The sequence below is a fragment of the Adiantum capillus-veneris genome, chromosome 6 (assembly GCF_014529385.1).
Source record: "Adiantum capillus-veneris isolate H3 chromosome 6, ASM1452938v2, whole genome shotgun sequence".
NCBI lineage: Eukaryota > Viridiplantae > Streptophyta > Polypodiopsida > Polypodiales > Pteridaceae > Adiantum > Adiantum capillus-veneris.
Window position 1 is genome coordinate 17,397,215 of NC_140936.1, and position 15,401 is coordinate 17,412,615.

The following is a 15,401-nucleotide window of genomic DNA, read 5'->3' on the forward strand; positions in this document are numbered from 1 at the left end:
GATGAGATAAAAGAACTCTTTTTGTGTTGCTCCTTGTGTCATTTTTTATCTAAAATTGATAATACTTCTAGTATATAATTCTTAATACCGCATTCTTTTTCTTCTCCTTCTTTTGCTATGTCTCTATCACCAAAACAAACAAATATTGGTAATCAATTGAAGGAACTTTCAATGGAATAGAAAGATGTATTCCCTGAAGATTTACCTCATAAGTTACCATCGACACGTTCTGTGCAGCATGGCATATACGTGGTTGCAAGTACAAAACCCATTAGATCAAATACCTGCACTCGGTCTCCTTTTTTTGGCTATACTTCCTCTACACTCAATTCTCCTCTTTTGAGTGATGAGCTGCAAAGGTGGAAGAATTTTTCCATAGATGATGGGTATCTACTCCACAAGGGGAGAGTTTGTGTACAACGAAAGCAGACATTAGGTGCCAAATTCTATATAAATGTCATCAGTCATAGTGTAAAGCACCCAAGTATATATAAAACTTATGCACTCATATGACAACAGTTTTACTGACCAGGTATGTTCAAAACTATTTCTTGAAATATCTAGTTAATAAAGCAGAGCACTTGAAGGTAGGAGGTCTCTTACATCCTTTGAAGATTCCCAATGGTATATGGGAAAGTATGTCTATGGATTTTATTGTGGGTCTACTAACCACTATCCGAGGTCATGACTCAATATGGACGGTTGTAATTATTGTAAATTTATTCCAATCAAGTCCGCTAATTAAACGTAAGAGTTATCTTTCGATCGCACTAAAACCAAATGTGTTACTCACCAATCCGCCTCCTGTAGCCGCACGATATGATTGTGGAATGTGTAGTGATATGCACCACGGTTGGGAGGTATTAGCTCCCTTACCTTAGTAGGCAGGCAGGATGGGTGGAATCCATACACTCTTGCCGCAAACCTCCTCAACACTACTTCATGCATGAGTGAGTGCTAGGAGACGATATCTGTATAGTCCAGTCGTTACGAAGGTTGAGTAAGCAGAGTCGCCGTGTGTGACGACATGGGGTTTTGGCCGTGGCGAAGAGCAGCGGCACGCATCAATGAGGGTCTCTTGGAGCTCTTAGTTTGCCCACTCTCTAAAAGACCTCTTAGGTCCCCTCCCTCTCTCTCTCTCTCTCTCACACACACACACACACTTTTTTTTAAAGTAAATCTACACACACACACACACACACACATACGTGCACCTGGCGCACACATGCTAATTGTCGTTTTTGATAAGCAGATTTTGCAGCAAATCTGGGGAACTTATTAATGATTCTCTTGGTGTTGCGTATAAGGTTAGCTGAAGCACTAGTTTCTTTTAATGGTAAATCTGTATACTGACAATTGGATGTTGTAGGTCATAGATGGTGTGCCTTTCTTGATTCCAACAGATGGCAGAGTTCTCAATGAGAGCAATGAGAGCAAGCCCACTTGAGACATTACCTTGACACTTAACGGATCATATGGTACGAGCAAGTTTATCGTCTTTTGATGATATGGAATAATATCCTCCTTGGCAGTTTTGCAAGCTCAAAACTTCTATTTATATTGATAATAATGTGTATTTTGATTGCCAAGCTGTGGTGTTCATCATTAGATGTGTAACTGAAGAGGTGATGATCTTTTTGATAGAAATTAAGTGGCTTGTGGTGTCTCATAAGATGTGTATTTGAAGGGATGATGGCTTTTTGATGTAAATAAAGAAATAGAATTGTGAGAAGCAATGATTCTAAACTACTTTATATTTCATATTAGGATAGAACGAAAGTTAATCTAATAATTTTTAAGTTTGACATAGATAACAATCGATAGGTTTATTGATACCTGTAATATGTATTCAAAGCTAATAAAATCTGTTGTTTTGTTTATATGGATATAGGTGAAAATTCTATCCTTAATTAAAGAGGTTTAATTTAGTTGTACTTAGACCTTAAAGATGAACATTGTATTTAACTTAATTGATAGAGAAGAATTGTATTGTTTGTTTTTGCTTTTACTCCAGTTGGAGCTGATTTGGGTATGTGGAGGCTATGGACCCTCGTCTACGATTTATTTAAAGAGAAGGTTCGCGAACCCAGGTTGGGCGAGATTCGGCAGGGGTATGTAAGCGTGCAAGTCGAGGTAGGGAGACAGAGAGAGACAACGGGGTTGTCAATGCAGGTTGTAGAAGAGAGCAAACAATTTTTATGAAGTCCTTAAAACCTCAAAAGTGATGAGGTTTTGGAAACTTTTTATTAAAATGGGCCATTTGGCCACTTGGACAATGTGAAAGCTTTAAAAATAGTCCGAGTGTCTCAGAGGCCAATAAATGGAGTATAATGCCTGTATAGGCTCAAAACAGTGGGCTAAAAATATACAGAAAATATATCTGTGAAGCTCTCGATTAGAACTACATGGTGGAGTCAGTCCGGAGGTGACGTCTGGGCATTTACCCCTAACAACCTTCCTCGTAAAGTTCTAGAGAGTTGCCTTCAAGCTATGTAACTAACTTTATGTAGGCAATATTGATGTTGTGCCATACGAAGACATTTGGTAAGAGCATTTGCAGGGTTTTCATGTGTACTAATTTTGATCATCAAGACCAAACCATCATCATGCATCTGTGCAATAAAATGGTACTACACATCAATATGTTTGGTACGCGCATGAAACATGACATTTTTTGCCAAAGACCGCACTCTGACTATCACTTTCAAGGATAGGTGTGTCATCAGGCAATCCAAGCTCATTCACTAGACTGGCTAACTATATGGCTTCTTTGGAAGTCTTAGTGACTGAAATATATTCAGCTTCAGCAGTAGAGTGTGTAACTATCCTCGGAAGTCTAGAGCACCATGAAATAGCATCACGTGCCAGGGTGTAAATACACCCACTTGTCAAGTACTTTTTCATTGTATTTTTCTTAGACAAAACAACAGTTTTTGTTGCCTATCTCTCCTTATGCGCATGTCCAAAATATGTTCGGTTGAACCTAAATCTTTCATGGCAAAAGCTGAATTCAGCTGGTTTTTGAGAGAGTCAAGAGTGCTTTTTGTAAGGTGTAGCGGAAGTGAATGTTGAACTTTGCGCAAGATGAGTGCTCCGAACTGTGCTCAAGGGTTCCTTTTACTTACGGAAGGGAGAGCCTTCCGTTCTTTTAGTGAGAGAGTGTAAATGATCACAAACAAAGTGAATACATTGTGAATGAAGGTGCTGAGATTGAGAGAGAAATAGAGAGAAGAATACGACACCAGATTGTTGTCAAACCCTCCTCCAAGGGCCCCTCTCTCGATGGCGAGAGAAGTCTATGCTATTGATTGCACAAATCTGGTACAAAGGTGCTGATGCAAGTTCTTGATGCTATGATGCACTGATGATCTAAGTCGGAGAAGACGGCGACGACCATGCTGATGATTGCTAATTGAAAACGCTGCTGCAGGTTGGAACAGTCTTGTGAAAACGTTGCTATAGGCTGGAATAGTCTGTTGGTTGGCTGATTTGTCTACTGAAAAACGCTGGTACAAGCTGTGTAAAAACGCTGATGCAGGCTGATCAAAACGTTGATGTTGGCTGATCTGCAAACGTTGGTTTTGCTGGGGTCTTGTTGAGGAGAAACACTAGAGGGCGTGTTGTAGATTCTGTCTGTGCTCTCTTGGTTTCTTCTGCTCTACTGAGTGATTGCCATGTTTCTTTTATATTAACTTAGCAAGTTTGCCCTACCCAGTTTCTCAACAAAGTCACTTAGTGATAATAAGTGAAAAATGGTTGAAATAGGGAAAATGGGTTTTGTGCATTGTAAAATTATTGACTATAATGCTGATGATCATGGTGTGTGCAACCAGAGGATATGCAACTACTCTAAGTGCCTGGACATGCATGGCCTGCGCACAAGCTCACAAAGGTGCCAGAACACTTCCTAAGCTGACCTAAAGGTGAGTCGAGTTGATCAACACTTGAAATCACACTCGATGGTGACCCAAATATACAAGAAAAACCATAAAAAACTCAAAAACTCCAGCAACAAAAGACCTCTCTCAAACCATTGCAAAGCCTTCACCAAACTCCACTCTGTTAGACTCTTTGGAGTAGTGCCAACCCTAATGGCACCGATACAAGGTCACATAGTCTTGCAGAAAGCCGCACCTTCTTCCCTCAATTCCTCGCACACACACATCCATGGAAACCTCAGAACTTCCATAGACTTTCCCAAGTGCAAAATTGAAGAGAGAAAGGTCTCATTCACTCCTCCACACACTCGAAAATAGGACACGAACACGACGGGACTGCACTAGACCACCTGTAGGAACCTTGCTTCCTCCCACACACAGAGACTCCTACACACAGAGAGGTGAAAGTGCCAAGACTTGGCTTCAAAAATTCTCCCTCAGCTGGAACGCTCACGACACCGTGAGTGATGTGGCATTTTGAAGCCTTTTCACACCTTTTTGACCATTTTTTGACCTTTTTTGCCCCAGTTTTGTACCCTGGCGGGCATTTTTCACGGGAAAAACCCCAAACGGACTCCAAAATTCACCAAATTTTGTACACTTGATCCTTCATACCCAAAGCCCTTTTCCACATCCCCACATTCCATTTTTGACCACTTCTAGGGCAGTGCACGCATCACCGCAGATCAGACACCGTAAATAGACAGTTACTGCATGTCCCAAACTTCTCGGGCGGGATGAGAGTGCCCACACTTCCCACTTGCATTATTCTAACCCTAGACTTGGAAGTAGCTTGTTCACATGCACATAGGGTTAGATGTGCACGTGACATCCCTCCTTTTTAAAGTGAGGTACTGGTACCGAGGTGCATGGCTTCCTTGTAGTCTGCTAACAACTCTTGGTAATCTTTGAAAAACTCTTCATCGATCCACACTGCTTTGTGGGTTCCTCGATCCTTGAACTTTAAAAAGTACTGTTTGACTTGTTTCTTTGAGCCATGGTGAAACCGATCCAACAACACTTGCTTCGGCTCCATGACTTCTGTCACAAGACGGGGCACTACGTGCCAATAGAAAAGAACAGACTAAACATACTTTTAGCACTTCAATAACAACTGAACTGAAAGAGAAAGAGACGACACGCGACACGGAGTGGCGGAATTCCACTCCAGAGAGTATTGGCCCCAAACTGTGGTGCCCCTTTCGGTATTTCTTTATATTGCATCAACACAGTATAAGCCGGTACTCCGACTCTGCACCTTTTCCTGGAAGCATGGCAGAGAATGAGCTGTAACCTCATATTTAAAGGTCCTTGGTCTGAAAAGCAGTTACAGTGAAAAGCCTTCAAAACTCAAAAGATTCTGGTCCAAAAGCGCGCGTTTTGCGTAATTCCGTACAACTGTCACGTCATTAGTCAGCGCAAAACACGGAGCGTCCGTACAACTGCCACGTCATCAGTTTTGCGTGTGTGTGTCTTGCTTTATTTTAATCTCTTTATGTCACTGGGGCCCCATCGGATGGGGTCCCCATAAGTTGGTAGGACTTCTTCTTCTGCTACTTGTTCTTCTTAGGGTTAGGCCCCTCGGCCGGCATCTGCAAGTTGGCTCCATTCTTCAGGGCTTTGACACGTCAGCAATTTGTGACATCTCCCCTTCTTGAAAGAGAGTAATCGTCCGTGATTACAACATATCTGCAAAACAACACAAGTTAGCTCAAAAATTTGCGAGGGTCATTCAGGAGTTAGCTTCTCCTTTTGGCTCTTTTGATCAAGGAGTTGGCTTCTCCTTTCGGCTCTTTTGATCTAGAAGTTGGCTTCTCCTTTCGTCCAGATCAAAACTCTTGATATTCTAGCGTAGTAAAATTAGCCATCACACCCAGACCCCACTGATCTTCCATGGGTGTCTTGATGCACTAAAATTACATACCCAGGATTTGTCAAAGTTTTGGGTAGGGCAATTTGCTGAGTGGGGTACTTAAGGGCCCTTAGGCTAGTGTATAAGAAACATCTAGTCCCCCATTGTATTATCATTAATTCATTGTCAGTTGGTTCAACACTCTCTCTCTCTCTCTCTCTCTCTCTCTCTCTCTCTCTCGCGCGCGCGCGGATAGACTTCAATGGACCGGTGTTTTCAGTGAGGAGAGCAGCAGAGACTAGACTGACGAGAGCCTATGCAGCCTTGGGAGGATTGGAGAGGATGCATTTGCAGATTCAGTTTTAGGAACCGCGAACAAAGCTCTGGCTTTTTGAGACACTAGTGGCCTTAGCTATACTTTACCGAGTTCAGATATGGGGACCCTCAGTAGATCACCATGGTGGATGGAGTTGTGATTTCTCGGATGATTCAGGCTAAGGTCTCAGTGCCACATGAGATTATTCGAGCCGAGCTAGCCATCCACCCCTCGTGGTCGAGGCATTAACTAGATCAGTATCCTTTATACACAGTGTATTGAATCTCCCTAGAGACAGATATGCTTGACTAGCCTTGGAGTCATCTCGACAGCTAGCATTGCACGGTGATACTGCATGTTGGTATGGGCAGATGACATCATGGTTTCCAGTCACATGGTTTCAGCATGGATAGATTGCCTCCGTTCTAGTACTCCTTGGATGCACCTTCCCTATCTCTCACACGGAGAAAGATCACCAAACTCATAAGTCAAGATTTTATTCAGATAGATACCAGGAGCACATGGATACAGACGGCACAAGAGTTGGACACGAAGATGGCTTTCTACATAGAGCATCTTCTCCAACTTACGGAGGACGGTTTTGTGACTAGGCCTGCATACATGGATACACACTTATCTCATGGGAAACGGGCACATCCTCACATCAACTTCAGATTGAGACTAGCCGATTTTGAGGGGTACGAGCAAAGGCTAGGATATGTCATTTATGTCACCTAGAGCTAGAGACAGAGTTGCACTACACATGTCACTGCCCGGTGTACTATGACATATGAGGCCGCTTCGACTGTCTGTTTAGAGAGGGTTTTGGACCACTTTCTAGAGTCATGAGATACGTCTTGGATTTTTTTTTCTAGAGTTGCGCAGACATAGAGACAGCTTGCTGAGGACATCACGAGAGAGCCACTCTCAGGGACAGATCACAGGCTTCTTTACACCAGCCAGGGGACAGCAAGGGAAGCAGTCATCACAGCAGATCTCAGATCCACCCACACCAAAGGTATGCTGATTGATCGAGCCATTGAGCTAGGCAAATCCAAGCGTCCACGATCACGTGGGGCCTCACATTGACGGAGGTGGCAGCGGAGAAACCAGATCATCCTAGCTCGACATTCAAGACGACCAATCAGAGTATTGACCATGGAGGATATTGATGAGATTTGGGAACGACCGCCGATCTTGAGAAAAAGCACGTTCTTTACCACGATCAAGTGGAGCATTTGAAGGAGATCTGCTTTGATATTGCCGATCTTGAGAGTAGAATCTTGAAGTTGAATAAGGCTCCGTTGTGTGCTGTATCACAAGACGGGCACCACGTGCCAATATAAAAGAACAGATTGAACAGACTTTTAGCACTTCAATAACAACTGAAACTGAAAGAGAGCACTCACGACACGAGTGGCGGAATTCCACCCCGGAGAGTAATGGCCCCATAACGTTGGCGCCCCTTTCGGTATTTCTTTGTATTACTTGAACTCAGTACAATGCTGATACTCGCGCTCTGTACCTTCTCACTGAAGCGTACCAGAGACTGAGCCCTCTGCACTTATTTAAAGGCCCTTGAAAAGCAGTTTACATGAAAAGCTTGAAACTCAAAAGCAACTAGCCCAAAAGCTGGCGTTGAAAATCAGCTAGCGTAAATCACGGATATCCGTACATACTGCCACGTCAGCACAGTCAACGTGAAACGTGCAAGTCCTGTGTGTGTGGGTCCTGCTTTATTTATTCTCTTTAGGTCACTTGGGCCCCATTGGACGGGGTTCCATAAGTTGGTGGGAACTTCTTTAACAATAGACCCACTCGGCGAGGATCTGTAAGTTGGTGAGAACTTCAACTTCTTCTGCTCCTTCTAGGGTTTAGGACCCTCGGTCGGGATCTGCAAGTTGACTCCATTCTTTAGTGGCTTGACACGTCAGTAGTTTGTGACATCCCCCCTTCTTGAAAGAAAGTAATCGTTTGCGATTACAGCATATTTGCAAAACAACTCAAGTTAGCTAAAAAATTTCCAAGAGACAATCACTTTGTTCTTTTTTTGTTAAGCAATTGGCTTCTCCTTTCGGCTCTCTTGTTAAGGAGTTGGTGTAACAGACTTGGACACTTCAAGTCGAGATTCTACCACGACACCACAAGAAAAAATACTTCAAAACAGTTCACAATTGATTCGACACTGGACCAGTAGAGTTCCGCGCGTAGAGATATTGGCCCCAAAGACTGGTGCCTCTTTCGGTATTTCTTTTTGTATTAATTTGAGTTCAAAGTACAAGAGTGCATGCATGTTCACAAGGATGATGTGTTAGTTGATGCTTTTTCTAGCGAAGCTAACCTCGTTGCAGATTCGATGAATCACAAAGGATTGATCTTGGCTCTCGAGCCTAGGTCCAAAGCACCCCTTCAGGAAGAACTGATCTTGGCTCTCGAGCCTCGGTCCAGAGAACCCTCACAGGAAGTATTATGTGTTAGCATGATTCATACGCACGCATTGTTCGAGTATTTCATTCGTGATCGTTTTCTGTATTTTCGTCAGTGTCTTTATGTGACTCCTTTTCCTAGGCATGACATATTGTACGTTGAGCACGTTTCGCTCATGGATGAGCAAGAATGTATGCGGATTGTTCATGAAAAGTATGCATTCAAGGAAGTCACATTCCATGTCTCTTCCTTGGCACGACACAGTTGTAGAAGGAGCACATGAAAGTATGAGCACCAAGCGTGGGCATTTCCATTGTGAATTGCCACAGTTGATTGCTTTAGATCATAAGAGATTTGGAAAGTAGGTAGGGCAAATTGAGTAAGTTTGTATATAAACAAACCTTGGCTAGCACTAATTGGCAGAAGAGGGAGCAGGAGCACCTTGCTCAACAGGCAACTTCTCAGCAAGATCCCCTTGGTGGCGTTTTCCCTCCAAGCAGAAACCTCACCTTCCCTAGCGTTTTTCATCAGCATCATCATAGCCCTCCCATTGGCTGGCGTTTTCAGCAGTACCCATCGCCATACAGTCCCAAGCATTGGCGTTTTTCATCCTAGCTTCATCGCCAGACAATCTTAGCCCCTAGAGTTTTCCCTCCAAGAAATCATCGCCATAGATCACCCCCCTTGCTGGCGTTCAGCTGTGAGACCCTCCTCCTACCAATGAGGTGCTGCAGTAGGACGAGCCTCTCTCCGTTTTGCCAGTATGTGACGTCCCAGTCGAAGAGTGTGCTGAAAGAAAGGGACCCTTGGATGGTCGGCCAAGGAGAAAGGGTCCCTTCAAAACCACTCTTCAGGATCCCACTGCACTCGTGCTAGTGGACAGCTCTTCCAAACCCAAAAGCCTCCAATGGCTTGTCTCAAGAGCTACTAGGTAAGGATCGATGACACAAGTCTTCCCACTGATGCCCACTACTCGGATCCTCTGAAAACAACACTCTGCAACTTGTGGAGCCTCTACTGAGACTGTCACAAAGTGATGACGTGGCTGCCTGCCCTAACCTTAACCCTAATTGCAAAGAAATCAAAACCCTAAGTGGTGCTTGCGGGCAAACCCTAATTTGCTGGCTGCCACGTGGAAAGCTGTACAAACGCCCCCGCGATTTGCGGCGTGATTTACGGTGCAGTTTTTGGGGTCGGAAATCAGCGGCAATTTGTGCTCTTTGTTCTACGTAATTGGAAGGGAGAAAAGCCTTGTGCTTTATTTATTAAACAATAGAGAGAGAGAGGATCACATAACGATGCTGACTAAAATACAGGAAACCTTCAGGAATGAAACACTCGAACAATGTGTGCGTATCAATCATGCGAACACACAATACTTCCTGTGAGGGTGCCTTGGACCAAGGCTCGAGAGCCAAGATCGGATCTTCGTGATTGATCGAATCTACAACGAGGTTAGCTTCGCTAGAAAAAGCATCAACTAACACATCATCGTTGTAAACAATCACATCTGGTTCATGCAACTCATCATGCTTGTGAGAAATCACATCTTGATCATGCAAATCATCATGCTCGTGAGAAATCACATCTTGATCATGCAAATCATTATGCTTGTCATTGTCATCCAAATCATTATGCAACTCATTGTCAATCAAATCATCATCATGCTTCACACAATCATGCAAATCCTGTGTCTCATGCTTGGGAGAAGAAGAGACTGAGAGAGTCTCCTTTTCCCGATCTTGTTGCATCTGTGCCTGCATTCGAGAAAAGAGTCGCAACATCTCTTGCCTTATTGCTTTGTTCTCGCGATCAAACTTGGCTTGCATTTCTTTGTTCTCTCGATCAAATTCTGCTTCTCTTGCTTTGGCTTCCAAGCGTGCTTACTCGCTCTCACGCGCTATGGTTGCCATTCTTTCTTGGTACTCGCGCTCTATGGCTGCCATGTCTTCTTCGTAGGCTTTTCTTTCTACTTCTCTTTCTTGGTCTAACTCCTCCATAGGAGTTCGTGCAATCTTTGTCGTAGATGGGGAAGGGTCGGAAAAACCTCCTGGTGAGGAAAATTCTTCTTCGTCTCTCTCATGCTCATCACCTCCAAGCAAAGTATCCATTCCGCTTCGAGTGATGATCATTTTGAAGTCGTGGGTTCTTGTAGGTTCTTGGGGTCTTGGTTTCTTAAGTCCACGAGGAACTTGGGTTCTTGCGGGTCTTGGGTTCTTAAGTTCACGAGGAACTTGGGTTCTTGGGGGTCTTGAGGTTCTTGAGGTCCTTTGACTCGTGAGAATCTTGGGTTCTTGAGGATCTTGAGGTTCTTGAGAGTCGTGGGTTCTTGGGATTCTTGAGGTTTTCTTTTGCTTGCAAATCGCGTTGGAGAAGGATCTTCTCTTCACCCGAGTTCTACCTTTTTCTGCGGGCGCACCCCTTGGTGGCCTTGCGCTTACACCAAGGTTGCTTTTTCCCACCTCACGTCGATTGGCCGGCCGCTAAGTACCTGGTCCGCTCTCAATGAGTGAAAAGAGACACAAGGGGAGGCTGGACAAGCCCTTCTTTCTTGGGATTCGTGTCACTCTTCAACAAAACACAATTAGGAATTGCCACGCCCAAGTAAACTTGGGTTCGTGCGATCGCAACAAGCAAAAAAATTCTTGTGGTTCTTGTGGTTCTTTCCTTGAGTAATGCAGAACACTTCCAAAGCTCTGATACCAATGTAAGGTGCAGCGGAATGAATGTTGTATTTTCTCAAGATTAGTGATCTTTATTGCTCAAGGTTCCTTTTAGTTCTTTAGGGAAAGAGAGCTTTCCGTCTTATGGAGAGTGCTATGATCACGAACAAAGTGAGTGGATATTGTGCGTGCAAGTGAATGAGACTGAGAGAAGGAGAGAGAGGAGATACGACACCCGAGAGGTTGTAAAACCCTCCTCCGAAGGCCCCACTCTCGTCGGCGAGAGTAGTCTATTCTTTGATTGCACAAAGGTGTACAATGCATATGCAATGGACAGATGCAAGTTGGACTATGCCGATGACGACGATGACGACTCGATGGCTGAAATCTGTAGGCTTCTAATCGTTGAATTGGGGGACTGTTTCGGTGGCTGAAAATGACTGTTTTGGTTGCGTTTTCTTGGGCTAAACTTGGGGGATCATCTGCAACTGAATGGGGGCTGATCTGCTACTGTTCCTCGGCTAAGGATCTGCGTTTGTAAAGGGCTGAAATGTGCGTTTTCTTCAATGCTGAAACTGTGGATCTGTTGGCGTTAGTGATGGGGCTGAAAAACGCTGGGAAGGCTGGGGACTTGCTGGCGTTTTGGCATGAAAAACGTTGGCTGAAAGTGGAGCTTTTCTGCAAATGAAAACGCTGGCTGAAGTGGCACTGTAGGGCGATCATGCAAGGGGGAACAATGCGCCAGAAGGTGGAAGCTTCAAGGCGGTGCTAATGCTGTGGAAAAATGCCAATGAGATGGGAGGTATGGCGAGGGGGGTATTGCTGAGAAGTTGCCTGTTGAGCGGGAAGCTCTTGCTGCCTCTTCTGCCAGAGAGTGCTAACTTGGGTTTGCTTATATATTAACTTAGCAAAATTACCCTACCTACTTTTGTTGGAAAGTCACTTTAAAATAATAAGTGAAAAGAACCCAAAATAGGAAAATAGGCTAAATGCACTGGAAAATTCCCCTAACTGATGCTAATGGATTCTGATGGGAATCCGATGATCATGCTTTGTGCAACCGGAGGATATGCATCTATGCTAAGTGACTGGGCATGCACGGTCTACGAATAGACTCACAAAAGTGCGAGATCACTGCTAATCTAGAATGACTGAACTGACTGAACTGACTGAATAGACTGATATGCATCTATGCTAAGTGACTGGGCATGCACGGTCTACGAATAGACTCACAAAAGTGCGAGATCACTGCTAATCTAGAATGACTGAACTGACTGGTGTAGCTTGTCCACGGACACATAGGGTTGGGATGTGTCACGTGACACTAAATCAATCAATTGTGGCAAATCACAACGGAAGTGCCCATGCTTGGTGCTCATACTTTCATGTGCTCTTTCTACAACTGTCTCGTGCCAAGGAAGAGACATAGAATGTGAGTTCCTTGAATGCATACTTTTCAGCTTTTCATGAGAAATCCGCATACATCCGTGCTCATCCATGAGTGAAACGTGCTCAACGTACAATATGTCATGTCTAGGAAAAGGGATCACATAAAGACGTTGACTAAAATACAAGAAACGATCACGAATGAAACACTGGAACAATGCGTGCTGACTAATCATGCGAACACATAGTACTTCCTGTAAGGGTTCTTTGGACCTAGGCTCGAGAGCCAAGATCTATTCTTCGGGATCGATCGAATCTGCCTGTGGGGGTGCTGTAGACCTCGACTCAAAAGCCAAGATCGATTCTTCGTGATTGATCGAATCTGCAACGAGGTTAGGTTCACTAGAAAAAGCATCAACTAAACCATCATCCTTGTGAACAATCACGTCTTGATCATACAAATCATCATGCTTGTGAGAAAACACATCTTCATCATGCAAATCCTCATGCTTGTCCTTATCATCCAAATCATCATGCTCATCATGTTAGGTGCAATGGAATGAATGTTGTATTTTCTCAAGATTAGTGATCTTTATTGCTCAAGGTTCCTTTTAGTTCTTAGGGAAAGAGAGAGCTTTCTGTCTTATGGAGAGTGCTATGATCACGAACAAAGTGAGTGGATATTGTGCGTGCAAGTGAATGCGACTGAGAGAAGGAGAGAGAAGAGATATGACACCCGAGAGGTTGTAAAACCCTCCTCCGAAGGCCCCACTCTCGTCGGCGAGAGTGGTCTATTCTTTGATTGCACAAAGGTGTACAATGCGTATGCAATGGACTGATGCAATGGGACTATGCCAATGACGACGACGACGCGATGGCTGAAATCTGAGGTCTTCTAATCGCTGATTTCGGGGACTGTTTCGGTGGCTGAAAATAACTGTTTTGGCTGCGTTTTTATGGCTGAAAATGGGGGAACATCTGCAACCGACTGAGGGAGTTCTGCAACTGTGTCATAGGGCTGAAAACGCTGTAGATCTGATGTAGTTGAGGGCTGAAGACAAAAACGCTGATGGTTTTGCCTATTGCCAAAAATGCTGGGCTGTTGGAGGTAAAAATGCTAATGGGCTGAATTTGCAAAACGCTACTGCTGATGAATTCCGGCGATGGATCCACAATCTGCTAACGCTAGGGTATTGAGGGTGATGGCGAGGACTGCCAGTGAGGAAAACGCCAAAGATGGGGTTTTACTACTAGGAACAGAAAACGCTAGGGGTCTTTGGGGGGTATGCTGAGAAGTTGCCTGTTGAGCGGGAAGCTCCTACTGCCTCTTCTGCCAGAAAGTGATAACTTGGGTTTGCTTATATATTAACTTAGCAAAATTGCCCTACCTACTTTTGTTGGAAAGTCACATAAAAATAATAAGTGAAAATAACCAATAAATAGGAAAATAGGCTAAATGCACTGGAAAATTTCCCTAACTGATGCTGATGGATTCTGAAGAGAATACTGATGATCATGCTGTGTGCACCAGAGGATATGCATCTATGCTAACTTCTAAGTGACTGGGCATGCACGGTCTACGAATCGACTCACAAAAGTGCCAGATCACTGCTAATCTAGACTTGACTGAACTGATTGAACCTTGCTGTGGTGTAGCTTGTCCACGGACACATAGGGTTGGGATGTGTCACGTGACATCCCCTCCTTTTCAAAGTGAGGTACTGGTACCGAATTGTATGGCGTCGAGGGAGATCGCCAACAACATCCGGAATCCTGGAAGGGACTCTTCGTCGGCCCACTCTGCTGTGTGGGTCGAGCGGTACTTGAACTTCATAAAGGTCTGCAACGCTTGCTTCTTTGGGCCGCGCCGAAAGCGACTCAAAGTCTTCTGTGGCTCCTTTGATGCTTCAACTTCGTCGAGTATCCTGCTTCTTTCGTCTTCAAGAATCTCCATGGCTGAAAATTCCCGAAACCATCTCCAACACAAAACCATGAACATACCCATTCCATATAAAGTGAAGGAAAAAAATCCTGTCTTTTCTAAAGGCTGTGTATGCAATGTTGGTGAACATAGAGACGGAGTGACAACCCGTTCATCAAACACATGTAAACAATGAGATTGAATCTTTTCTGTTTGATCAAAATCAATAAACTGTGGCAAATCACAATGGAAATGCCCATGTTTGGTGCTCTTACAATCATGTGCTCTTTCTACAACTGTGTCATGCCAAGGAAGAGACATAGAATGTGACTTCTTGACATACAGACTTGTCAACTTTTCATGAAGAATCTGCATACATTCATGCTCATCCATGAGAGAAACGTGCTCAACATACAATATGTCATGCCTAGTAAAAGGGATCACATAACGATGCTGACTAAAATACAGGAAACCTTCACGAATGAAACACTCGAACAATGCGTGCGTATCAATCATGCGAACACATAATACTTCCTGTGATGGTTCTTTGGACCAAGGCTCGAGAGCCAAGATCTCTTCTTCGGGATCTATCGAATCTTCTTGTGGGGGATCTGTTGACCTCGACTCGAAAGCCAAGATCGATTCTTGGTGATTGATCGAATCTACAACGAGGTTAGCTTCGCAAGGAACAGCATCAACTAACACATCATCAATCACATCGTCTTCGGGCAAGTCATCATGCTTGTCTTTGTCATCCAAATCATCATGCAAATCATTATCATTCAAATCATCATGCTTCTCATAATCATGCAAATCCTGTGTGTCATGCTGTGGAGAAAAAGAGACTTAGAGAGTCTCCTTCTCCTGAATCCTATCAATCTTGTCCTGCATATTAGCA

The 15,401-nt window shown here is 44.0% G+C and overlaps 1 protein-coding gene across 3 annotated transcripts in view; it reads left to right on the top strand.

Annotated features, from left to right (window-relative positions):
• The first annotated feature begins 845 nt into the window (after window positions 1-845).
• The window catches only part of LOC147455201 (Trm112p-like protein), a 32,490-nt gene continuing 17,934 nt past the window's right edge, over window positions 846-15,401 (top strand). Inside the window, exons 1-4 of one of the 3 annotated variants that reach the window (XM_086515220.1) lie at window positions 846-1,119; window positions 1,253-1,307; window positions 1,370-1,478; window positions 2,015-2,512. In XM_086515220.1, the coding sequence (XP_086371346.1) occupies window positions 1,028-1,119; window positions 1,253-1,307; window positions 1,370-1,447 (225 nt within the window). In that variant the 5' untranslated portion in view covers window positions 846-1,027 and the 3' untranslated portion in view covers window positions 1,448-1,478; window positions 2,015-2,512. Of the gene's footprint in view, window positions 1,120-1,252; window positions 1,308-1,369; window positions 1,668-2,014; window positions 2,513-15,401 lie in introns of those variants that run through there. The other 2 variants (XM_086515219.1, XM_086515218.1) reach the window with 2 other exon arrangements.